Source organism: Cajanus cajan, chromosome 9 (assembly GCF_000230855.2).
Source record: "Cajanus cajan strain Asha chromosome 9, NIPB_CcT2T_4, whole genome shotgun sequence".
Classification (NCBI taxonomy): Eukaryota; Viridiplantae; Streptophyta; class Magnoliopsida; order Fabales; family Fabaceae; genus Cajanus; species Cajanus cajan.
The window spans coordinates 8995864-9020744 of NC_138525.1; the positions used below are offsets into that span (position 1 = coordinate 8995864).

The 24881-nt window shown below is 39.9% G+C and overlaps 1 protein-coding gene across 1 annotated transcript; it reads right to left on the bottom strand.

The window, feature by feature from the left end:
- Positions 1–4419: 4419 nt before the first annotated feature.
- On the bottom strand, positions 4420–20770 carry LOC109813831 (uncharacterized). Its single transcript, XM_083064110.1, has 4 exons — positions 20744–20770; positions 7703–8155; positions 5363–7453; positions 4420–5316 (listed from the first exon to the last, which is right to left on the bottom strand). The coding sequence occupies exons 1-4, from the start codon at positions 20768–20770 to the stop codon at positions 4420–4422; spliced, it is 3468 nt and encodes a 1155-aa protein (XP_082920236.1).
- Between the last annotated feature and the right edge of the window lie 4111 nt (positions 20771–24881).

Below are 24881 nucleotides of genomic sequence, written 5' to 3' on the forward strand. Positions count from 1 at the left end.
CACATCTTCTAAAGGAAGGGAATGATCATTTGGTTGATGACACCAAATCTCAATATAATACGCATCATTCCTCGGTTATAGAAGTCGGCAGCGCACAGCCCGTCTTGAGGAATGGCAAAATCCAAGCAAAAAATGCATCGGTTAATTCTTTTGAAAAATGAATCAAATAGAATTAGGTGCATCACACATTATACATGCATACAGATGATAGGTGTACTGGAAGATCACTTATTCTCTGTTTATTCAAAAAAAAAAAAAATCAAATCAAATCAAATCAAATCAAATCAAACTTCAGAAATAACAAATGCGCCTGTATCATGTTCAGTACACCCGTACTAAAAATAGGGTTATGAACAAATTTTCAACTTAATACGGGCGTACTGAAATAGATATGGCCGTATTAGCCACAAAGAAATTTTCAAAGACCTCTTCACGAGGCAATTGCATAAAAAAAAGAAAAAATAGAAAATCGCTTGTGTATGACAGCAGCAAGCAAAATGCAAAGATTCAGAAAATCAACAGCATCATACAGAATAACTGAGCCTGGAGAGGCTTGCCGAAAGAATACTCTCAGAATAACTGAGCCTGGAGAGGCTTGCCGAAAGAATACTCTCAGAATAACTGAGCCTGGAGAGGCTTGCCGAAACAATACTCTCTCAAAATAACTGAGCCTGGAGAGACTCGCCGAAATAATACTCTCTCAGAATAATTGAGCCTGGAGAGGCTTGCCGAAATAACACTCATACAGAATAATTGAGCCTGGAGAGGCTTGCCGAAATAATACTCCTTCAGAATAACTGAGCCTGGAGAGGCTTGTCGAAATAACACTCGTACAGAATAATTGAGCCTGGAGAGGCTTGCCGAAATAATACTCCTTCAGAATAACTGAGCCTGGAGAGGCTTGTCGAAATAATACTCCTTCAAAATAATTGAGCCTGGAGAGGCTTGCCGAAATAATACTCCTACAAAATAACTGAGCCTGGAGAGGCTTGCCGAAATAATACTCTCTCATAATAAATGAATTTAATTTCTTTAGCACTTTTAATTTCTGTACAGCAAAAGCCAAAAACATAAAAAAGGCAAAATACAGAAAAAGCCAAATCAGAAGAAAAGGCAAAATACAGAAAAAGCCGAAAATGAAAAAAGGCAAGGATATAGAAAATCCAACAAACAGTTTGTACAGAATAACTAAGCCTGGAGAGGCTTACCAAAATAATACTCCACATCCTCCACAGTATGCAGAATAACTGAGCCTGGAGAGGCTCGCAGAAATAATACTCCCCAGAGGGAACCTCAGCTCAAGCTCACGGAAAAATCCCCAGCGAGAGCTATCAAAGCAAAATCGACGCAATCCCCAATGGAAGTGCGATCATCCAAACAGTATATACAAGTCAAAGGACTTAACACTTCCTCAGTGGAAGATAGCTCTCCGACTCAAAGCGCTGAGCGAGGCTAAGCCTGTAGAGGCTTCCTAAATAATACTCTGGGATACAATAAGATCCCCAAATCCCCAATCGCCTACTCAAGAGGCATCCCTGCAAAAAGGAGAAGAAAAGAAAAAAAATATCAAAAAAATATTCCCCAAGTGGAAAGCGGCATCCAGCCGAGCACCGAACTTCAAGACTATCTGCCTAACAAAAGAGGTCAGTCAAGAAATGAACGACAAAATCCCCCAGCGGGTAACAGCCTACACAGAGGCTACAAAAATGAAAAAAAAAGAGTCACCCGAATAAGGATAACCGGGATACTCCACCATCGTCGAAAGAACGTCAGCCAATCATAAGGCACCGCTTTTCTCAGAAAGAGCATCTTCGTGTCTACACCCTAGGGAAACAGAAATTCCTCGATGGGCACCAACTATGCAAAGGAAAGTTGGGACACAAGAACCTATGAGTAACTGCACATCCCCTAGACGGATCCCTGCGTTATCCAGCCCTCAGTGGCACAAAAATCAAAAAACAATCGTCAAAGCAGCATCGTGGACTGTGGAGACAAAATCGAAGTCAAAACGACAGAATCCCCCGTGGATAATAGCCTACATAGAGGCTACAAAATCAGAAAATCAAAGAGAGACACCCGAATAAAGATAACCGGGATACTCCACTTACATCAAAAGGACGTCAGCCAAACATAAGGCATCGCTCAATTCAAGAAAAGCATCTGTGTCTATACCCCAGCGAGTCAGAAATTCCCCATGGGTACCAACTATGCAAATGCAAGTTGGGGCACAAGAAACTATGAATGACTGCACATCCCCTAGACGGATCCCTGCGTTATCCAGCCCTCAGTGGCACAAAATCAAAATCAAACTGTCGAAGCAGCATCGTGGACTGTGGAGACAAAATCATCTCAAAGCCTAAAAGGCAATACTTAGCTACCCAGATGTCCAGAGCACCGAGGTATGCACAAGCCTGGAGAGGCAATACTCAGCTACCCAGATGTCCAGAGCACCGAGGTATGCGCAAGCCTGGAGAGGCAATACTCAGCTACCCAGATGTCCAGAGCACCGAGGTATGCACAAGCCTGGAGAGGCAATACTCAGCTAACCAGATGTCCAGAGCACCGAGGTATGCACAAGCCTGGAGAGGTAATACTCAGCTACCCAGATGTCCAGAGCACCGAGGTATGCGCAAGCCTGGAGAGGCAATACTCAGCTACCCAGATGTCCAGAGCACCGAGGTATGCACAAGCCTGGAGAGGCAATACTCAGCTACCCAGATGTCCAGAGCACCGAGGTATGCACAAGCCTGGAGAGGCAATACTCAGCTACCCAGATGTCCAGAGCACCGAGGTATGCACAAGCCTGGAGAGGCAGTACTCAGCTACCCAGATGTCCAGAGCACCGAGGTATGCACAAGCCTGGAGAGGCAATACTCAGCTACCCAGATGTCCAGAGCACCGAGGTATGCACAAGCCTGGAGAGGCAATACTCATCTACCCAGATGTCCAGAGCACCGAGGTATGCACAAGCCTGGAGAGGCAATACTCAGCTACCCAGATGTCCAGAGCACCGAGGTATGCACAAGCCTGGAGAGGCAATACTCAGCTACCCAGATGTCTAGAGCACCGAGGTATGCACAAAGCCTGGAGAGGCAATACTCAGCTACCCAGATGTCCAGAGCACCGAGGTATGCATGAGCCTGGAGAGGCGACGACTAATACTCAACCTGGAGAGGCTACTCAACAATTTTCCACCGGAAGACACTACAAGTCGGAAGGATGGCTTATTCCCCGGACAATTGGGTCAACTCCTTTACTTGTCAATCGATACACCAAAAAGACCGTTTGACTAAGTAAAGGGGGGGCAGCTGTAGACCCCTAAAATTGTCCGGGTCGGAAATAAAGCTTGAAGACTCTCGAAGACTGAAGGAAGATCAGCCAGAAGGACTTCCAGAAGGCCCAAGGAGGGTTCTCTATAGGTCTAGAGGTCTTAGGATAGCTAAAATAAGAAAAGTGGGAGGAATGAAGCCCAATACGGCCTCCCAGAGGTTCACTACGGCCGTATTGAGTATTTTGAACTGCAATACGGCCGCGGCGAACTCAGTACGCCCGTATTGAAGTCTTTGAACTTCAATACGGCCGTACTGAGTTCAATACGGCCGTATTGAAGTTCAAAACTTCAATACGGGCCGTATTGACCCCCAGAGGCCGTATTGCGCCTCATCCCTATAAATATGACGTCAATTGGACGTCATTAGACACTTTTACACTGAGTTTTAACCCTCTTCTTGAGTATTCTGGGTTTTTTTTGAGCAGTGCTCTGCCTAGAAATCACTCGGAGAGTTGATCCGACGAAGTTTTTGAGTTCTGAGCATTTTGCTTGAGTCTCGAACTAAGTCGAAGGGAAATCCATCGGATTTCCAAGTCAAAAATTATTTCTTCTAGGAGAGAGCGAGCGGCTTGTAGAGCGAGGGAACGCCAAAACGCTTCCCAGACTTTATTAATAGAAAACACGCTTCAAAGGTTTCCTCTTTAAATCCTTTCTTTTACCGCTTTCTGTGTGTACATATTTAAACTGTCATCATGTAGATAGTTAATTTGTAATTGCTTAGAATAAATAGGGGTAATTTAGTAATTTTGCACTATTATTTTTAGAAATAATCTGTCATAGAGAACCCGAAAGGGGCGCTGTGGGGTGCTAACACCTTCCCCACGCGTAACCGACTCCCTTACCCGACTCTGGTTGTAATGGCCGAAGTCGATTTTTGAATCGATTGCCTTAAACTCTTTTTCCAATGTTTTGAGTAAAACATTGGTGGCGACTCCATGAACCCTTTTACTACGAAAACCACTAATCCATGGAGGGTCCCGCTTGGGATTAACATGGATTGGTGAGACATTTAATAAATAAATTGGATAAGATTGACAAGGTCTCAGTTTGAGAACAAGTCGTTCTAATAATCCAATGCATTTTCAAAACTAAAATAAGAGCGAGCTCGACCGTCTTCGCGACCGCCGAGGCCCGTTTGGGCCGGTGGCGACAATCATCTCTCTAGATAAGGCATTGATCTCCATGTCCTTTAGCACTGTTTCCCCTATAGTTTTCCGAGGCCTTCCTCTCCTTCTAGCTCCCACAGTAACTTCCATCTCATCGACCCTCCTCCACACATGCCCAAACCATCTAAGACGGGACTCAACCAACTTCTCCACAATAAGTGCAACCCCCACACTTTCTCGGATGCAATCATTTCTAATCCGATCTTTTATCGTGTGTTCGCACATCCACCGTAACATCCTCATCTCGGCTACATGAAGTTTTTTCTCTTGTTGCCCCTTTGCAGCCCAACACTCGGTCCCATATAATATAGCCGGCCTAACAGCAGTACGGTAGAACTTTCCTTTAAGCTTAAGAGGCACCTTTTTATCACATAGCACCCCGGACGCCCTCCTCCATTTCATCCAACCCGCTTGGATCCTATGATGTACATCGCCTTCCAACTCTACATCTTGCTGAACAATAGATCCCAAGTACTTAAACCTTGGGACTTTTGTTATTGCTTGCTCTCCAATCTTCACCTCCTGAGTTTCCCTTGTGTTCCGCATGCTAAACATACACTCCATATATTCCGTCTTACTTCGACTTATCCGCAAGCCATGTTCTTCCAGGGCTTGTCTCCATCTTTCGATCTTCTCATTTATCTCTTCCTTAGAGTCTCCCGTAAGAACAATATCATCGGCAAAAAGCATGCATCGGGGCACTGGCTCTTGGACATGCTCAGTAAGCGCGTCCATAACCAGTGTAAAAAGGTAAGGACTTAAAGTAGACCCCTGATGAAGTCCTATGGTAATAGGAAACTCCTCAGACACCCCACAATACTTGTCGAGGTACTCTATCATAGGCCTTCTCCAGGTCTACGAACACCATGTGTAAATCCTTTTGTTGTGTCCGATATTGCTCCATCAATCGTCGTAGTAAATATATTGCCTCCATAGTCGATCTCCCTGGCATAAAACCAAATTGGTTTTCCGTTACTTGTGTCTCTTGTCTTAACCTTCGCTCAATCACCCTCTCCCAAAGTTTCATAGTGTGGCTCATAAGCTTAATCCCTCTATAGTTTGCACAATCTTGAATATCCCCCTTGTTCTTATAAATAGGGATTAAGGTACTCCTACGCCATTCTTCCGGCATCTTGTTTGATCGCATGATCTCATTAAACAACTTGGTGAGCCAACTTATGCCCTTCGCTCCTAAGGTTTTCCAAACCTCTATCGGGATATTATCCGGTCCCACAGCCTTACCATTTTCCAACCTTTTCAACGCCTCCCTTACCTCAACCTCTTTAATTCGACGGCAGTAGGTATAGTTTAGGCCCTCTTCCCGGCGGTCTACCCTATAAGATTGCAAACGGTCCTGACCCTCATTAAAAAGCGAGTGAAAGTAACTCCTCCATCTTTCCTTGATATCCATATCCGACACTAGTACTCTTCCCCCTCCATCCTTAATGCACTTTACCTGTTCTAGGTCTCTTGTCCTCCTATCCCTACTTTTAGCAAGCCTATAGATGCTCTGTTCCCCTTCCTTTGTGCCTAACGAAGTGTATAATCCATCGTATGCTCTAGCCCTTGCCTCGCTTACCGCTTTCTTAGCCTCACGCTTAGCCGCCTTATAATTTTCCCAACTCTCTGCGTTCCTACCTGTGGACCAAATTTTGTAGCAAGTCCTTTTCACCTTAACTTTCTCTTGGACATTTGCCTCCCACCACCATGATTCCTTGCCCCTGGGTCCACATCCTCTCGATTCCCCCAGGGTCTCCTTTGCAATCCTCCTGATCACTATGGCCATACCCTCCCACATTTCATTTGCATTGCCCTGCTCATCCCAGCTTCCTTCCTCTAAGGCCTTTCGTAGGAAGCATCCTTGATCATCCCCCTTTAACTTCCACCACCTGATTCTCGGCACCTTGTCCTGGCCTTTTCTTTCCATCCTTCTCTTAACTCTAACATCCATGACCAACACTCGATGCTGGGTAGTCAGGCTCTCGCCAGGAATGACTTTGCAATCCATGCAAAATTTCCTGTCTGATTTCCTTACAAGAAAGAAATCGATCTGAGAGCATACCATCCCGCTCTTGTACGTGATAAGGTGTTCCTCCCGCTTTTTAAAGCACGTATTGACTATTGTAAGATCAAAAGCCAAGGAGAAATCTAGGATGGTTTTGCCTTCTCTATTTGCTACTCCTAAGCCATGTCCTCCATGGAAACCTTCGTATCCCCGAGAATCGCTCCCGACATGTCCGTTAAGATCCCCCCCTAAGAAAATCTTCTCTCTCATAGGTATTCCTTGGATAACCCCTTCTAGATCCTCCCAAAATTGCACCTTGTGGTGCTCCTCCGACCCAATTTGAGGCGCGTACGCGCTAATGACATTGATGGTATCCTTCCGTGTGACTAGCTTAAGGGCTAAGATCCTATCTCCGACTCTCTTCACCTCCACCACGTCCTTCCTCCACTCCTTGTCCACTATGATGCCAACCCCATTCCTCGCTCTTACCTTCCCGGTGTACCAAAGCTTAAAACCCGAAGAATCCAATTCCTTTGCCTTTTCCCCTATCCATTTGGTTTCTTGTAGGCACATAAAGTTGATCCTTCTCCTAATCATCGTGTCTACTATTTCCATAGCCTTACCGGTAAGTGTGCCTACGTTCCATGTTCCTATTCGAATCTTGGTCTCGTGAACTAGCTTCTTTACCCGCACCCGTTCACTAGTATGCGGGAACCCTTGTATATTTAACACTGCATCCGGGCGACGATGCAGCGGCCCTTGCACATTTGACACTGTACTCGAGCCATACAGCGCGTTGCTTCCGGGCAACGACCTAGCATTATCCAAATAACATCGTTGATCCATATCATAGAGATTCGACGGGGGTTTTTTACGCTGGCTTGTCGAATAGCCTAACACAACCTTCACCTTTTCTCCGGGCTTAGGACCGGCTATGTAGTGCCAAAAACACTGCATAGGCAGGTTTAAAAAATTAAGAAAATAAATAATTAAGAAAAATTTCTCAATTCTATAAAAACATGTAACTAAATACAAATAATACAAGAAAGTCAAGCATACCATAGATACAAATAACACCAAATATAACAATTAACAAAGTATCCCTAATGTATGATAAGTACTATAGTAAAACTTAAACATAACAAATTATAAGTTTAAAGCATAGTAAACATAATAGTAAAAGATAATGCATCCCTAAACATCTATATCATGATCATCATCTAACTCATTATCATCAGATTGTACTGTGTCAGCATCATGTGTAGGAGGAGGTTGGAGAGGACGAGAAGATTGAGAAAACATCTCCATAAATTGCTTCAGCTGCTCACGAACCAACCGAGACTCTTCCTGTGAAGCACGAATCAAATCTGCATGGCTTTGCAATTGTTCTTTTAATGATTTGTTTTCTTCAGACAAATTTGAAACAAGATTTTTCATTTGTTGATACTCAGGAGTTAAGATACCCTCTAAGAATGTAGAAGAAGAAGGTTTATACTTCCCAGCCTCTGAACCTAAACCAAATATTCTTCCTTTATCGTTCACACCACCAACAACATCATAGAAAATACTATTTTCAGATTGCACACTAGAGGCAGCATGATCTCCCGATAACTGTTGTGACTCTCTTTCAGATAACCATCTTTCATACTCATTCTATAAAAAGAAAAGTAAGAAACAAAAGTATATAAACATTAATAATGACAATAGAAGATCTCATGAATGTCATGAATGATGCAAAGAATGGTTTATAAACATTAATAATGACAATAAATTGAAACAAATAATTAATATAAGGGATCAAAATAGGATTTTAGCCATTATTTAAATTACTTTCATTTCAATTTTTATGATTTAAAAAATGGTTTTTAATAAATTAATTTAAATTTTTAAATTTTTAGTTTGAATATAATAATTTGAGTTTACCATGATAAAATTAATTTTAAAAATATATTTATATGTTGAGATTTTTAAATTAAATTTTATAAAAATAAATATTAACCAATTTTAAAGTATTTAATAATTTTAAAAATTAATATTAGATAATATTTAATAATTTTAAATTTTTTTTTGAATATTCAATAATTAAAAAAATGAAGAGATATGGTAAAATATATAAGTGAAATAAGAAAAACAAATATGAAGAATTTCAAATTCTTACTATTTTGGAAGAATTTAAAATTCTACTAATTTAAGGAATATCACAAATGTTTGAATTTCAAATTTTTTATAAATTTTTTATTCAAACAAGGTATTTTAACTCAAAAAATTTAAAATTATTCAAATAAATAAATTTCTCCACTTAAATTTTCCATCCAAATACATTATAAGACTCTTGAAAATTGATAAAATCTTTCAGATAACACTAAAATGAGAGAAAAAGTAAATTTTTTAAAAAATTAAAAAAATATAATTTTCAAAGACGATATTATGGCAGTTTTCGAATAATACTATAAGTAAATTTCCTAGATCTAACTAACACCAATAACAATAACTAACGATGATTGAGAACAACCAACCATAAATACATAAATATAGTTTTTTTTAGGATTGTGGTGAAGGATTTTCACACACTACAAAAAAGGGCATGTGGATTCGGTGGCTGAAAGAGGTAGAATTTGGGAATGAGTTACTAATTCTACAAATGAAAGGGATGCATGTGGCTTCAGTGGAGGAAAGAGGCAAAAGACATGAACAAATCAGAGAAAGTTGGAGGAAAAGGGCAAAGGAGATGAACAAGATAGAAAAATTAAAAACTAGCACATTATTCAATACGAATCTATGTAGCATGACATATTGCAACACATTAACGTAGTATATTCAAATATTAGATTAACTATAAAATTAAACATAGAAAGTCTTTTTCGGTTGGACACGGGTTATCATGATTTTTATTTTTCTAACTTGTAGCCGTTCGACATTACCCATTTTAAACCATTTTCTTTTGTTCATGCAACCCGATTCTCAAAATCGATCGTTTGAAAATCTTCTTCTAAATTTGGATTACATGGGTTACAGATAGGTTCCGGAATATTGATCACCTCTAGTGTTCATTACTGACCTTATAGGTATCATTCGTTTTGGTGTTTATCGTGAGTTGGACAATTGCTGGGGGCTCTATTGTTGGAAGAGTATGAAAATTAATGTTATTTACTATTTAGTCTATATAATATAAAAAATAATTATATAATTAAGTTATATAAAAAATAACTTAGAGAAAATAAATTAATTGTAAAGTATTAATTAATAATTATTTGTTTAATCAGTCAAAAAAATTATTCTTAATTTTAGAAAAATAAATTAGTAATATTAATTGTAAAAAAGTAAAATGTGATATATTATTAATCTTTTCCTCTCTCACTCTCTCTTTCTCTCTTCCTAATCAGAGTGAACTTCTATAAATGCTATAGCTAACGTAAAATCATAATAAATAAGAGTTGTCTTTAACTATCTCTTTTTTTTTCTTTTCCCTTTATTTTTCTCTCTTAATTTTCATTCTATTTTTTAAATTGTGATTTATCTTTGAAACACTCTTCATACGGTGCGTGACATTTTACACAACATTTTATTGGTCAGAATTTTTCATTAGTTAGAATTCTTCGTGGGTAGTTCTTCCGCTTTTAAGATCAATATATAATTAACCCTATAAACTAATACAAGACTTTCTAGTGTGCTTTGTCTTCACTCGCACACACTTGAAATTTTTTTCCAAAAGGTCGCCCATCCTTAAATTTTCTTCAAGTTAAACACACTTAATTGTGGTGTTTTTTTTTTGTGATGAATTGTAATGTAGTAAGGATATTTTTGAGTTTAGTTGACTTTAGAGAGAGAAGAGTATATAAGAGTTTCTCTCAGAAGGAAACTTCATAAGTTCATTCTCAAAGAAATTAGAGAGAAGTTTTAGAGAGAAAGACTCTGGGTCCGTGAGCTCCTTTCTCTCTCAAATTTCTCTCCTTGTTCTTCTTCTTCTCTAGATCACTAACTTCTTCTGTCCTCTCTTGAAATTCATGCTAAGAAGCTTGATTCAGAAGGATTGAAGTTCGGGAGTCGAGCTCGAAGAAAAGTTTTTCTTCTTCCCAAATTCTTGGCTGTTTGGAGCTAATCTTCAGGTGAGGGAAGCTAGATTGTAGATTTGTTGGTTGTATATGAGTTGAGAACTCATTTGGTGCATGAATGTTGACAAATCAGTGGTTGGATTGATCAACATCTCATTTTTTTCGGAGTTTTGGGAAAAATGGGGTTTTTGATGATTTTGATGCCTTGAGAAGTTGCATGTTGAATCTGAAGTTGTTTTTGAGCTGTATGAAGTCTATACATTTCATTTCATGGATTGCATGTGGTTGAAGTTGTTGATTTTCAAGTTTTGAAGGAATTTTTGAGGTTTTTGGAGGTTTCTGGTTGAACATGTGCCAGGCCCAGTTCTTACATCGGGCGTGCATTCATTTGAGGCCACCATTATCAAATCATGTCGGGCGTGAAGCTGGTCGCGCCGGGTGTGGAGACTCTTGTGAGTCTCTATTTGAGTTTGCGTCGGGCGTGATTTGAATGCGCCGGGTGTAAGTATGTTTGGTCTTTAAGTCTTCATGAAAGTTGTAGCCTTGGATGTTAGCTTTCCAATGGTGCTGGAAACACCCAAAAAGAAGGTCTAGAACTCCAGATATAGTTGTTTTAGTGAACAGGGGTCAAGTTGCTAGCATTGTTTATAGCTGTTGCAGTTTTTAGAATTTTTAACAAGGTAAATGATGGAATTAGGAATTGGTGTCTTCATGAAAGTTGTAGGAAATCTTCTTATCCTTCATATCAGATAAGAATGAGCTTGATAGGAGTAGTATAACTTCATATATGATGTTTTATGTGAAGGTTTCCATTTCACAATAAGTGATTTGGTTAAGTTGAAAGTTGTTTTGGGTGCTTAGGTTGATTGATGTTGTTTGGGTGTGTAAGTTGGCATCATAGATGGGTTGTAAACATGTAGTATGAGTTGTGTTATGTGATATGTTGTTAAAGTTGCTATATGTTGCATATTTGGTGAAACTAAGTTGTTTTCATGTTGTTTATTGTTGAATTATTAATAAGTTGAGATGTATAATTTGATGTGGTTTATTGTTGTAAAGTTGTTTAAAGTTGTTAAGTTGCATTGAGTTGATTTAAAGTTATCGGATGACTATTGTTATAAAGATGAATGAAAGGTGTCTACAGTTGTGAAGTTGTAAAGTTGATCTCGTGTTGACTATAGTTGCTCAAGTTGTTTATTTAAGTAGTATAAAGATGCCTATTGTTGTAAAGTTGAAAGTTGCCTTAAAGTTGTTGAAGTTGAGACTTGATGACTATAACTGCTTATTGTTGTAAAGATGGTTATTGCTGTAAAGTTGTTATGATGCCTATAGTTGTAAAGTTATAAAGTTGGGGACATATGGTAAAGATATATGTCCTATGTTGAGATACATAGTACTAATGTGATAAGTTGAAAGTTGTTTTAAAGTTGAATCCCTTAGTACTGTGTGGGCGATATGGAAGTAGTTGATCTATGTCATGGTTGAATGACTAGTTTGAGTAAGGTATATAGTTAGAGATGTAGTCTTTAACTAGGTATTAAAGGGTGCATGGTACTTGGAGGGCAGTGGGTGGGCTAATTCCATATGTGGATTGGTTATGCAAGCCAAGGCCGTGGTAGGTGTCGCCACCGGCCCGGAACGGGGTTTCGGCAATCGCGAAGGATGGTTGGACTCGTTTAATTGTTTTAAAAATGTGGATTGCTAGAATGACTTATTCTCAAACTGAGACCTTGTCAAACGAGCAATTTTATTAAAAGGCTCACCAATCCATATTAATCCCAAGCGGGACCCTCCATGGATTAGTGGTTTTCGTAAAAGGAGGGTTCGTGGAGTCGCCACCAATGTTTTACTCAAAACATTGGAAAAAGGGATAAGGCAATCGATTCAAAAATCGACTTCGGCCATTACAACCAGAGTCGGGTAAGGGAGTCGGTTACGCGTGGGGAAGGTGTTAGCACCCCACAGCGCCCCTTCCGGGTTCCCTATGACAGATTATTTCTAAAAATAATAGTGCGAAATTACTAAATTACCCCTATTTATTCTAAGCAATTATAAATTAACTATCTACATGATGACAGTTTAAATATGCACACAGAAAGCAGTAAAAGGAAGGATTGGAAGGAAACCTCTTGAAGCGTGCTTTTATAAAAATGAACTGGGAAGCGTTTTGGCGTTCCCTCGCTCTACAAGCCCGCTCCTCGCTCTCCTAGAACAAAATTTTAACTAAGGGAATCAAAAAGATTCCCCTCGACTAGGTTCGATCCTCAAGCAAAATGGCTCGGGGCTCAAGAACTTCGTCGGATCAACTCTCCGAGTGATTTCTAGGGCAGAACACTGCTCAAAAACCCCAGAATACTCAAGGAGAGGGCTGAAACTATGTTCAGAAGTGTGGAGGAACGTCCAAATGGCCTCCTATTTATAGGAAATAGGCGCAATACGGCCTACAGGAGCAATACGGCCGTATTGAAATTTTTGAACTTCAATACGGCCGTATTGAGTTCAATACGGCCGTATTGAAGTACAGAAATTTCAATACGGCCGTATTGAACTCAATACGGCTGTATTGAAGCTTCAATACGGCCGTATTGATTTCAGTACGGCCGTATTGAAGTTTCAGAAACTTCAATACGCCGTATTGAGTTCACTGCGGCCATATTGAAGCTTCAATACGCCCGTATTAAGTTTAGTACGGCCGTATTGGGCTTCATTCCCTCCATTTCCTTATTTTAAGCTATTCTAAGACCTCTAGACCTACAGAGAACCCTCCTAGGGCCTTCCAGGAGTCCTTCTGGCTGATCTTCCTTCAGTCTTCGAGAGTCTTTTAGCTTTATTTCCGACCCGGACAATTTTAGGGGTCTACAGCTGCCCCCCCTTTACTTAGTCGGACGGCCTTTTGGTGTACCGGCTGACAAGTAAAGGAGTTGACCTAATTGTCCGGGTGATGCGCCGACCTTCTGACTTTGTAGCGTCTTCCGGTGGAAAAATGTTGAGTAGCCTCTCCAGGTGGGTGCATACCTTGGCGCTTCTGACATCCTCGGTAGCTGAGTTTATCCTCTCCAGGGTCAACTTCACTCGACGCTCGAGCCGGAAGTTGAACGACAATGCGCTTCTGATGACGCTGATGGTTGAGTATCGTCTCTCCAGGCTTAGCTTCACTCTTTGTTCGAGCCGGAAGCTAAGTATCCTTGTGACGATGGTGGTGGTGCGAGTTTCGCCTCTCCAGGCTTAGTCTCGCCCTTTGTTCGAGCCGGAAACTAAGCACCTTTGTGACGATGGTGAGCAGTGTGAGTTTTGCCTCTCCAGGCCTTGCTTTGCTTGTTGCCCAAGCTGGAAGCTGTAAGTACCGTCTCTCCAGGCTTAGCTTCACTTTTTGTTCGAGCCGGAAGCTAAATACCCTTGTGACGGCGGTGAACAGTGTGAGTTTTGCCTCTCCAGGCCTTGCTTTGCTTGTTGTCCAAGCTGGAAGCTGTAAGTACCGTCTCTCCAGGCTTAGCTTCACTCTTTGTTCGAGCCGGAAGCTAAATACCCTTGTGACGGCGGTGAACAGTGTGAGTTTTGCCTCTCCAGGCCTTGCTTTGCTTGTTGCCCAAGCTGGAAGCTGTAAGTACCGTCTCTCCAGGCTTAGCTTCACTCTTTGTTCGAGCCGGAAGCTAAATACCCTTGTGACGACGGTAAGCGGTGAGTACCCCTTTTCCAGAGATAGCTTCGCTCATTGCCCGAGCCGGAAGCTGCATACCTCCGTGTTTGTGACGACGGGGGTAGCGTGAATATCTCCTTTCCAGGGATTTGTGATGATTTTGTCTCCACAGTCCACGATGCTGCTTCGACGGTTGTTTTTTGATTTTTGTGCCACTGAGGGCTGGATAACGCAGGGATCCGTCTAGGGGATGTGCAGTTACTCATAGGTTCTTGTGTCCCAACTTTCCATTGCGTAGTTGGTGCCCACTGGGGAATTTCTGATTCCTTTGGGGTGCAGACACAAAGATGCTCTTTCTGATGTGAGCGGTGCCTTATGATCGGCTGACGTCCTTTCGACGTTGGTGGAGTATCCCGGTTTATCCTTATTCGGGTAACTCTTTTTAATTTTTGGATTTTTTGCTGCCTCTGTGTAGGCTGTTATCCGCTGAGGATTCTGGATGTTGATTTTGTCTCCACAGTCCACGATGCTGCTTCGACGATTGTTTTTGATTTTTGTGCCACTGAGGGCTGGATAACGCAGGGATCCGTCTAGGGGATGTGCAGTCATTCACAGGTTCCTGTGCCCCAACTTGCATTGCATTGTTGGTACCCTTGGGGAATTTCTGACTCCTTGGGGTATAGACACAGATGCTCTTTCTCTCTGAGTTGAGCGATGCCTTATGTTTGGCTGACGTCCTTTGACGTAGGTGGAGTATCCCGGTTATCCTTATTCGGGTAACTTTTTTTAATTTTTTTGATTTTGTAGCCTCTGTGTAGGCTGTTATCCACTAGGGGATTTCGTCGTTGATTTTGATTAGCCTCTTCTGTTAGGCGTATCGGCTTGACGTTCGATGTTTGGCTAAGAGCCGGATTCCACTTGGGGAATATTTATTGATATTTTTGATTTTCTTCTCCTTTTTGCAGGGATGCCTCTTGAGTAGGCGATTGGGGATTTGGGGATCTTATTGTATCCCAGAGTATTATTTAGGAAGCCTCTACAGGCTTAGCCTCGCTCAGTGCTTTGAGTCGGAGAGCTATCTTCCACTGAGGAAGTGTTAAGTCCTTTGACTTGTATATACTGTTTGGATGATCGCACTTCCATTGGGGATTGCGTCGATTTTGCGTTGATAGCTCTCGCTGGGGATTTTTCTGTGAGCTTGAGCTGAGGTTCCCTCTGGGGAGTATTATTTCTGCGAGCCTCTCCAGGCTCAATTATTCTTTGATGTGGAGGATGAGGAGTATTGTTTCGGCAAGCCTCTCCAGGCTCAGTTATTCTGTGCAAACTGGTTGTTGGATTTTCTGTATCCTCGCCTTTTTTATTTTCGGCTTTTTCTGTATTTTTGCCTTTTTTATGTTTTTGGCTTTTGCTGTACAGAAATGTCTCAGTTATTCTGAGAGAGTATTATTTCGGCGAGCCTCTCCAGGCTCAATTATTTTGAAAGAGTATTATTTCGGCGAGCCTCTCCAGGCTCAGTTATTCTGTATGAGTATTGTTTCGGCAAGCCTCTCCAGGCTCAGTTATTTTGAGAGTATTCTTTCGGCAAGCCTCTCCAGGCTCAGTTATTCTGTATGACGCCGTTGATTTTCTGAATCTTTGCATTTTGTTTGCTGCTGTCATACACAAGCAATTTTTTCTATTTTTTGTATTTTATGCAATTGCCTCATGAAGAGGTCTTTGAAAATTTCTTTATGGCCAATACGGCCGTATCCATTTCAGTATGCCCGTATTGAATTGAAAATTTGTTCATAACCCCAATTTTAGTACGGGTGTACTGAACATGGTATGAGCGCATTGTTTTTTCTGAAATTTATATTTTTTATATTTTTTTGTTTTTTTTCAATAAACAGAGAATAAGTGATCTTCCAGTACATCTATCATCTGTATGCATGTATGCAGTATGATGCACCTAATTCTATTTGATTCTTTTTTCAAAAGAATTAACCGATGCGTTTTTGGATTTTGCCATTCCCCCAGACGGGCTGTGCGCTGCCGACTTCTGTAACCGAGGAATGATGCGTATTATATTTGAGATTTGGTGTCATCAACCAAATGATCATTCCCTTTCTTTAGAAGATGTGTCAACCCTCCTATTGACCACTATATCTCCATGTTTCCACTAGATTATTCAAAAATCGTTGGGACAAGAGAGAAAAGAAGGAAAGGGTATATTTTTCAAAAGTTTGTGTTTTAGAGGGGATTATTTTATTTTTTGAAAAATGGATTTTGTAAGCATGGATGGCCAAGGTAGGCTTAAGTGTTTAGGCTTGTTTGATTAAACACTTATGAGGTTAAGCACATCTTTGTTATTAATGATTGTGCTTTGACAACTTGGATAACTTCCCTTGAACCTTTCTTTTTGAATTCGGTTCATGGTACCATCATGGATTTCTTTTTTTTTTTGATTGTCCTTATTTTTGCCTAAAACACCCTTTTGTGGCGTTTTAGCAGACCTTTGTTTTTGTTTATTTTTGTAACCCTAACTTTTGCCTAGGTCACCCTTTCGTGGGATTCCTAGCGGGTCTTTTGCTCTTATTTTTGCGCAGTCCCCCTTTTTGGGTTTCCTGCCGAGCTTCTTTTATTTTGAAAGATTTCTTTTTACCCATGATGGCACTTGTCGAGGCCAAGGGAAGGTGCTCCAAGCTGTCACACACACCTCCACAAAATGATGTGGGTTTATTATCATTAAGATGATTTTAACCTCATTCATGCTAATTCAAACAGGGTTAAATAATATGGCCTAGAAATTTATTGTAAGCAAGAAAAGAAGCAATAAGAAATGATGAAGAATGATTTTATTATAATCGTAGCGGAAACATGTGCCCTATTGAAGCTCGGAGGTCGGGCTGTCCCCGAGGAGTAATCTCTAATAGTCATCAGGTCTATACATCCCTATCGGAAGGAGAAGAGCACTTGATGACGACGACCGGCCTTGATGCTTGTGAACCGGCCTTCCTAAAGATCTGGCTTAAAGAACGTCGAGAAGGATCTTGATTCCTCTTCGTTCTTTGATCTTTAACAGGGTTGTATCCTAACCCTTGTTTCCCCGGATTATCCTTGATAATGGGTAGCTCCGGGATTCCTTGGGAGTCCTTGCCTAATCCTTGTCCTGGCAAGTATCCGTTCTTTGTGAGCATATGAGCTACCTTCTTCATTTCTCGGGGAAATGTTTCAACATTGGCAATTTCCAATGCTTGGAAGGCGGTTTCTAAAGCTTCCTCTGCTGCATCCACGTAAGGTATAGCAGCTGGCTTGCTGATGAGTATGTCATCTTCAGCTTGTACAGTCACCAGTTTGTCACCCACTATGAACTTGACTTTCTGGTGGAGCGTAGAGGGTACAGCTTTTGCATCATGAATCCAAGGTCGGCCAAGGAGACAGCTGTATGCCGGAGTAATGTCCATCACTTGGAATTCGACATTGAAGATGGTGGGTCCAATTTGGATTGGAAGATTGACTTCTCCCACCACTTCTCTTTTAGAACCGTCGAAAGCTCGAACGATCATGTTGCTCGGGCGTATTTGGACTCCCTTGATTGCCACTTGATCAAGAGTTCTTTTGGGCATCACATTCAAGGAAGATCCGTTATCCACCAAGACTTTTGCGATGTGGTACTCCTTGCACTTTACAGAAATGTGCAAGGGTTTGTTGTGATTTGGTCCCTCGGCGGGGATCTCTTCATCGGTGAAAGTGAGGTGATCATTAGCCGTGATGTGACTAACAATCCCCTCAAACTTGTCTTGGGAGATAGTGTGCGACACATATGCCTCGTTCAAGACTTTCAATAGAGCTTGTCGATGCGGTTCGGAGCTTAGGATCAACGACAACAGCGTAATCTTTGCTGGCGTCCTATGAAGTTGATCCACGATGGAGTACTCGCTCTGTCGGATAAACTTTAACAGCTCGTCAGTCTCCTCCTCGGATTCTTTTTCCTCGGTTTTCTCCTTTTCTTTTCTTTTATTCTTGGGAGCTTTATCATGAAGATCTTCGGGAGTGTAGATCCTGCCACTCCTAGTCATGCCCCCAAGTCCAGCGATGTTAGAGATATCGCTGTCGGCAGAAGAATGGATGTCGTATATCCATGGCACAGCCTTATTTGATTCGTAGGGAAAAGGCCTTGGAGCGATGATCCTTAGCGGTGTTGGACCTTCCCCCTTGTTCGTCTTGATTACCAACAACGGAGTTGACGTGTGTTCGCTTGGCGCGGTTGTTGGCTTACACTTAATAACGAACGGCGTGCGATCCATCTTGAACATACGCATCGATTATTCCTTTCTTTTTATTAATATTATTAATGGAATACTAGGAGAGATGTATGAATGACTCCTAGATCTCTCCATGATCTATATGCATGATATGAGATGATGACGATGAATATGCATGCATAGTGTTTATTCAACTAAGCATTATCATGTTTCTTGGGATTTTCCTAACATGATGCATGATATTGCTTGGTTTGGGTAAATAATCCTTTTTTCTTTGTTTTTTGAATATTTTTTTGGGTGAAAAGGGAAACTACCTACATGAATGTGATGAGGGTAGATGTTAACACCATGCACTAGAAGATCCTTATTTCTATTTATTTTTATTTTACTAGGGATGTTGTATGTTTAAAGAATGCAATGTATGCTCATACAATGTCACATAAACAATGCACACACAATTCACTCATCCACGAACAGTCACGAGCGAATTACGAGGTAGGGGTCTCCTGCAGAAAAGTGCATATTCAAGGAGGATCTAACTGTTCTCACTTGGTCAAAGGCCCCCAAGGTGCCCCCATTATAGGGACCCAATTCCTCTCATCGTAGGTCGATGGAAAGCTCCAACGCACCATCGGATTCGAGTTCATGGTTATCACCTTGAGTGATGTTTTCCGACAACGGTCTCATAGGCTCCTATAGACCCATCAACCGGCCGTACTAACATCCACTCCCTATGGATTACCACTCATGCCCCCGGGTATAGAGGGAACTGTTGTGTGCAAAGGTTTGTGTACAGTTTGTATTTCAAACAATTGCGAAAATTTAAACATACAACAGTTATTAAAAGCCAAATAGATAAAACATATTATCATACAAGCGAGGGGTAATGAAGTAATTTTAACTATTATTTGTTAAAAATAATCTGTCACTAAATGGGACTGACTCTCGAGGCTTCCCCAGTGGAGTCGCCATCTGTCGCCACCGGCCCGGAACGGGGTTTCGGCAATCGCGAAGGATGGTTGGACTCGTTTAATTGTTTTAAAAATGTGGATTGCTAGAATGACTTATTCTCAAACTGAGACCTTGTCAAACGAGCAATTTTATTAAAAGGCTCACCAATCCATATTAATCCCAAGCGGGACCCTCCATGGATTAGTGGTTTTCGTAAAAGGAGGGTTCGTGGAGTCGCCACCAATGTTTTACTCAAAACATTGGAAAAAGGGATAAGGCAATCGATTCAAAAATCGACTTCGGCCATTACAACCAGAGTCGGGTAAGGGAGTCGGTTACGCGTGGGGAAGGTGTTAGCACCCCACAGCGCCCCTTTCGGGTTCCCTATGACAGATTATTTCTAAAAATAATAGTGCGAAATTACTAAATTACCCCTATTTATTCTAAGCAATTATAAATTAACTATCTACATGATGACAGTTTAAATATGCACACAGAAAGCAGTAAAAGGAAGGATTGGAAGGAAACCTCTTGAAGCGTGCTTTTATAAAAATGAACTGGGAAGCGTTTTGGCGTTCCCTCGCTCTACAAACCCGCTCCTCGCTCTCCTAGAACAAAATTTTAACTAAGGGAATAAAAAAGATTCCCCTCGACTAGGTTCGATCCTCAAGCAAAATGGCTCGGGGCTCAAGAACTTCGTCGGATCAACTCTCCGAGTGATTTCTAGGGCAGAACACTGCTCAAAAACCCCAGAATACTCAAGGAGAGGGCTGAAACTATGTTCAGAAGTGTGGAGGAACGTCCAAATGGCCTCCTATTTATAGGAAATAGGCGCAATACGGCCTACAGGAGCAATACGGCCGTATTGAAATTTTTGAACTTCAATACGGCCGTATTGAGTTCAATACGGCCGTATTGAAGTACAGAAATTTCAATACGGCCGTATTGAACTCAATACGGCTGTATTGAAGCTTCAATACGGCCGTATTGATTTCAGTACGGCCGTATTGAAGTTTCAGAAACTTCAATACGCCGTATTGAGTTCACTGCGGCCATATTGAAGCTTCAATACGCCCGTATTAAGTTTAGTACGGCCGTATTGGGCTTCATTCCCTCCATTTCCTTATTTTAAGCTATTCTAAGACCTCTAGACCTACAGAGAACCCTCCTAGGGCCTTCCAGGAGTCCTTCTGGCTGATCTTCCTTCAGTCTTCGAGAGTCTTTTAGCTTTATTTCCGACCCGGACAATTTTAGGGGTCTACAGTAGGCCCATACCAAAATCCTTCTACCCTGACAATAGTACTGGACCTCCGAGTCTAAGTGACGCACTTGAGAAATTACCTATTTTTGTCTATACCTGGTTCTCTTCAGAGTTCCTAATCATGTCTTATACTTGACCTGGTTGACATAGATCAAACGTTGGATTCGGTAGGATTTATGCCACTTAGACTGCTCAACCTTAGTTGTTGAAGATCTCCTAGTTGTATATGCGTGACGACGCATTAGTTGATGTTGCATCCAAGTTGTAGATAATGTATATGAATGAGTTGATAGTTGTTGAATTATTGTGTTAAAAACTATGTGATTGTGTTGTGATGATGAATTGTTGATCACTAGGACTAGAGGAGAAGTTTTTGAAGTTGCTCATCTCATTGTGTGGATTGAGATAGTTGTGGTGTTTTGATAATTTGTTGAAAAACCCTCCTGGGAAGTTGTCCCTTGGAGTGGTGGATGATGTGTTGTTCTCCTCTATGACTTAGTCGGTCCCGTGTGTGGGCAAGGTCGAGACACACGTGTATGAAGCGACCACGGTATAGGGGCTAGGCTGAACTATATCGATTACAAGTGGCCAGTGTGAGTAAAGTATGATGTGTTGAAAATGTTGTTACTATTAGATGATCATATTGTATATCTATTGTGAAGGTGTTGTTGAGATATTTGTTGTTAAAGTGTTGAGTGTTGTATGTTGAACAAGTTAATGATAATGCTAGCGTCGCTAGATTACCTGTGTTATAAATTACTTTTAAACATGTGTTGTTGAGAGGTGTGTAATACATGTGTTGGTTGTTGTTATGATGAATATGGTAACTATTCCAATGGTTTGTATAATAGTTGTGTTGAAGTGTTGATACTGTGTTGATCAGTGTCGATATATTGAATCAAGTTGAAATTGTGACACCCTCTACCCCAACATAATTACAATAGATATAAACCATCTATATATAAATTCTTTCTTAGTCTAATATAAAATAATTATCTCAAGTATCATTGGGTAAAAGATGCACATTCATAATTTTCAACTATAAGTATCAAATTGTCAAGAAATAATAAAATAAAGATTATAGATTAATCCCAGTAAAGGTGGCAGGGCCTCCTAGTTAGGAATTAACTTATAATCTTTTAGTAAAATTATAATATGACAAAAATACACACTTTCAACATAAATAACATAAAAATTACAAAAGAAAAATAATAATAATTTAACAATAAGTCTAGCTAATCCCGATGTCACATCCTATCAGAGCGAAACCCAAACAGAAGCCTAAGCTTCACCACCAACATTCTCAGCCTCATGCTAATTATCTGCATCATAATTTAAATATACACAAAAATAACAAGGGAGTGAGAAACTTCTCACTCAGTTGCAGATATAGAAATAAAAGTTAAATAGCACACACACACACACAATATAATACACATATATAATCAATATCACATATATGCTTATGTATAATGATTTTCTTGACTTGACTCACTAATGTATGCATGTGGCGCCATACAGAAGTTTCAGAATTCATCACTGGTGACCCAAAGGTACACCTATCACTGGTGTTCATACACCTCGTTAGCATGTTATATCACTGGTGTCCCGAAGGCACACCTATCACTGGTATTCATACACCTCGTTAGCATATCGTGGGTGACCCAAAGGTACATCTTGTTAGTCGTGAGTATGCGGCCTCAGCGGTACACCTGGAGTATATATGCATATGATGCATGTCATATGTTCATGGACTCAACATTTAGCACATTACACATATCATATTCATATTTCATAATTATGCTTTATTTCAATAATCTAATTTAATAGTCTAATAGTCCAACAGTCCAACAATTCAATAGTCCAACAGTCCAACAGTCCAACAGTCCAGAGGTTGCTTAGGTATCATATTTTTTATTTATAATAATATATTAAAATTCTTAAATAAAGTAGGAAGCTTAAAAGAAAATATAAGAAAATAAGGAGGCTCAGCCTTCCATTCAAATAATAGATTATAAATTTATAAATACTTAGGAGGCTCAGCCTTCCATTCAAATAACAGATTCTAATATGTAAATAAATAATATATAAAACAAAATACATCAATAATACATATTCAAAGAAATAAACAACAGGCAAGGGATCGGGAGCCAATCCAACAAACAAACTATTTAACAATTATTCCCACACCCCCAAGCGAGATTTCTCACTCCCCCCCTTACCTGGATAAATAAGAATTTGGGCAAAATCTCCTCTCTTCTTTCCTTAAAAAGGAATCAGAATTAGGGCAGAATCTCTTCCTCTTTCTCCTTAAACAAGGCACTAGAGCAGAACCTCCTTTTCTTTCTCCTTCTCTCTCTCCTACTTTCTCTCTCTATTTCTCCAGAATTTCCTTCTCTCTAGAATTCTAAATTTTCAAAACCTTAGGCCCTATTTATAGAAATTTTGAAGTTACTATGCACTATGCATTATTCATTAAAATAATATTATAAATTAGTATGCACTATGCACTATTCATTAAAATAATATTATAAATTACTATGCACTATTCATTATTATATTCAAATTTATTAAAAATTTGAAACCCGCATCCCTCGCAGCCGCCGGTTACTGTGCACGTGCACAGTAAAATACTATTTACAAATACATAAATACGTATTTATGAATAGTGAAAAATGTATACATGAATAGTAAAATACGTAAATAGTAAAATATTTAAATAAAAATATGATAAACCTTCTAATAATCCCAATACATAAAAATAATTATTTTCATTGGATAAAATTTTGGGATGTTACAATACTCCCCTCCTTTTAGAAATTTCGTCCCCGAAATTTTCTTGAAATTGAAATAAATAAACTTCACGCTTCTTGTTTTCTGATTCCTATGCATCCTTACTATTTTATTGATGTACAAAATCTAATTTTACCAAAGGATATCTAAGGGTAAGACGTAAACTTGACAAGCCTATCCACATATAGAATCAATCTCTTAAGCGTCTCAGACAAACTTACAATTAAGGTCTATCATTCACCATCTTACTTCCAAAACGAGACGTCTAATTGCTACGAAATTTCTAATGACTTCTAAAATATATGATTTCTTTTCTCTTCACCTTAGATCACTACTCTTCCGCTGCGCTACTCTGATACTTCTTAGTAGTTCCTAAATAAAAGAGTACTTTCATGTCCTTCCACAAAAATCATTTTTCTTAATTCAAGATTACTAAGTACCCAAATTTATTATTGCACCTCAAAATAACTTCAATTTTCCTATTTAGAAAAGGTTAATGATGTTGTGTATTTTACTCGTATTTTAGCACTTTAATTCACAAGAATTCATAGCATAATCATGCATATCTTTCATGTTTTTAATAAATTTTTATATCATTTTCCTATTTTATGCTTTTCTTGGTATGTGTTGTGTTTTCTCTAAGCAGGATCAAGATTTAAGAATTAAAGAGGAAAAGCTGAGCTACAGGGAAAATCACGGCCGTGATTCTAAATCACGCCCGTGATTCACCAGAGAAAATCATGGCTGTGATTCCCAATCACACCCGTGAATGCCACTGATCCTTCATAGATGTGCTCCAGAGAAGATCACGGTCGTGATTCTCAGTCACGGCCGTGATTCACTTCGCGTCCCAGCTTTTTAAGTTTTATGTTTTTATTTTATCTTTTTAATTTTTATCTTGGTAGTTTTACTTCTTTTTACCCTTTTAGGTTATAAATTAGATGGGGTTAGCCTAGAATAAGCAACTTTTTGGTTTCGTAGATAGTTTTAGTTTTGACACTTGGAGAAGGTTGGGCGCCTGTGCCATCGACTCTAAGGTTTGCTTTTCTTTTATTCTTTTTTTGGAGAATTACTATGAACTCCTGTGAGTAGTTTTCCTTTTTCTGGGATCAGGGCTTAGCCTCTAAGAACCTCTTTATTAATGCATTATTCAGTTTCTTAATATTGTTCCAATTCTTGATCTGTTCTTTTATATTTTATATATGAACTTTAATATTATTGTTTTCATAATAACATTAATTAAGGGTGAACTGAGAGGAGAACTTGATTATAATTATGATAACCAATTAATCTTAATTTTCATAATCATAGATAATTAGGGATGAACTGAGAGGAGAACCTAATTATCGGAACCTAAAGGAACAGACTTGAGTGTTAAATCACGAGAGTTGATTTAAGCTTTCGAGGAGCAATAGATTAACAAAGATCTTAATGGGTTTAA

Excerpts from the sequence above, each read along its gene's own strand:
- LOC109813831 (XM_083064110.1), bottom strand. The coding sequence starts at position 20,770 with ATGATTAGGAACTCTGAAGAGAACCAG. Across the intron at positions 8,156-20,743 it reads GGAACTCTGAAGAGAACCAG|AATGAGTATGAAAGATGGTT; the intron begins GTATAGACAAAA and ends TTCTTTTTATAG. Across the intron at positions 5,317-5,362 it reads AACAAAAGGATTTACACATG|TATTGTGGGGTGTCTGAGGA; the intron begins GTGTTCGTAGAC and ends TACCTCGACAAG.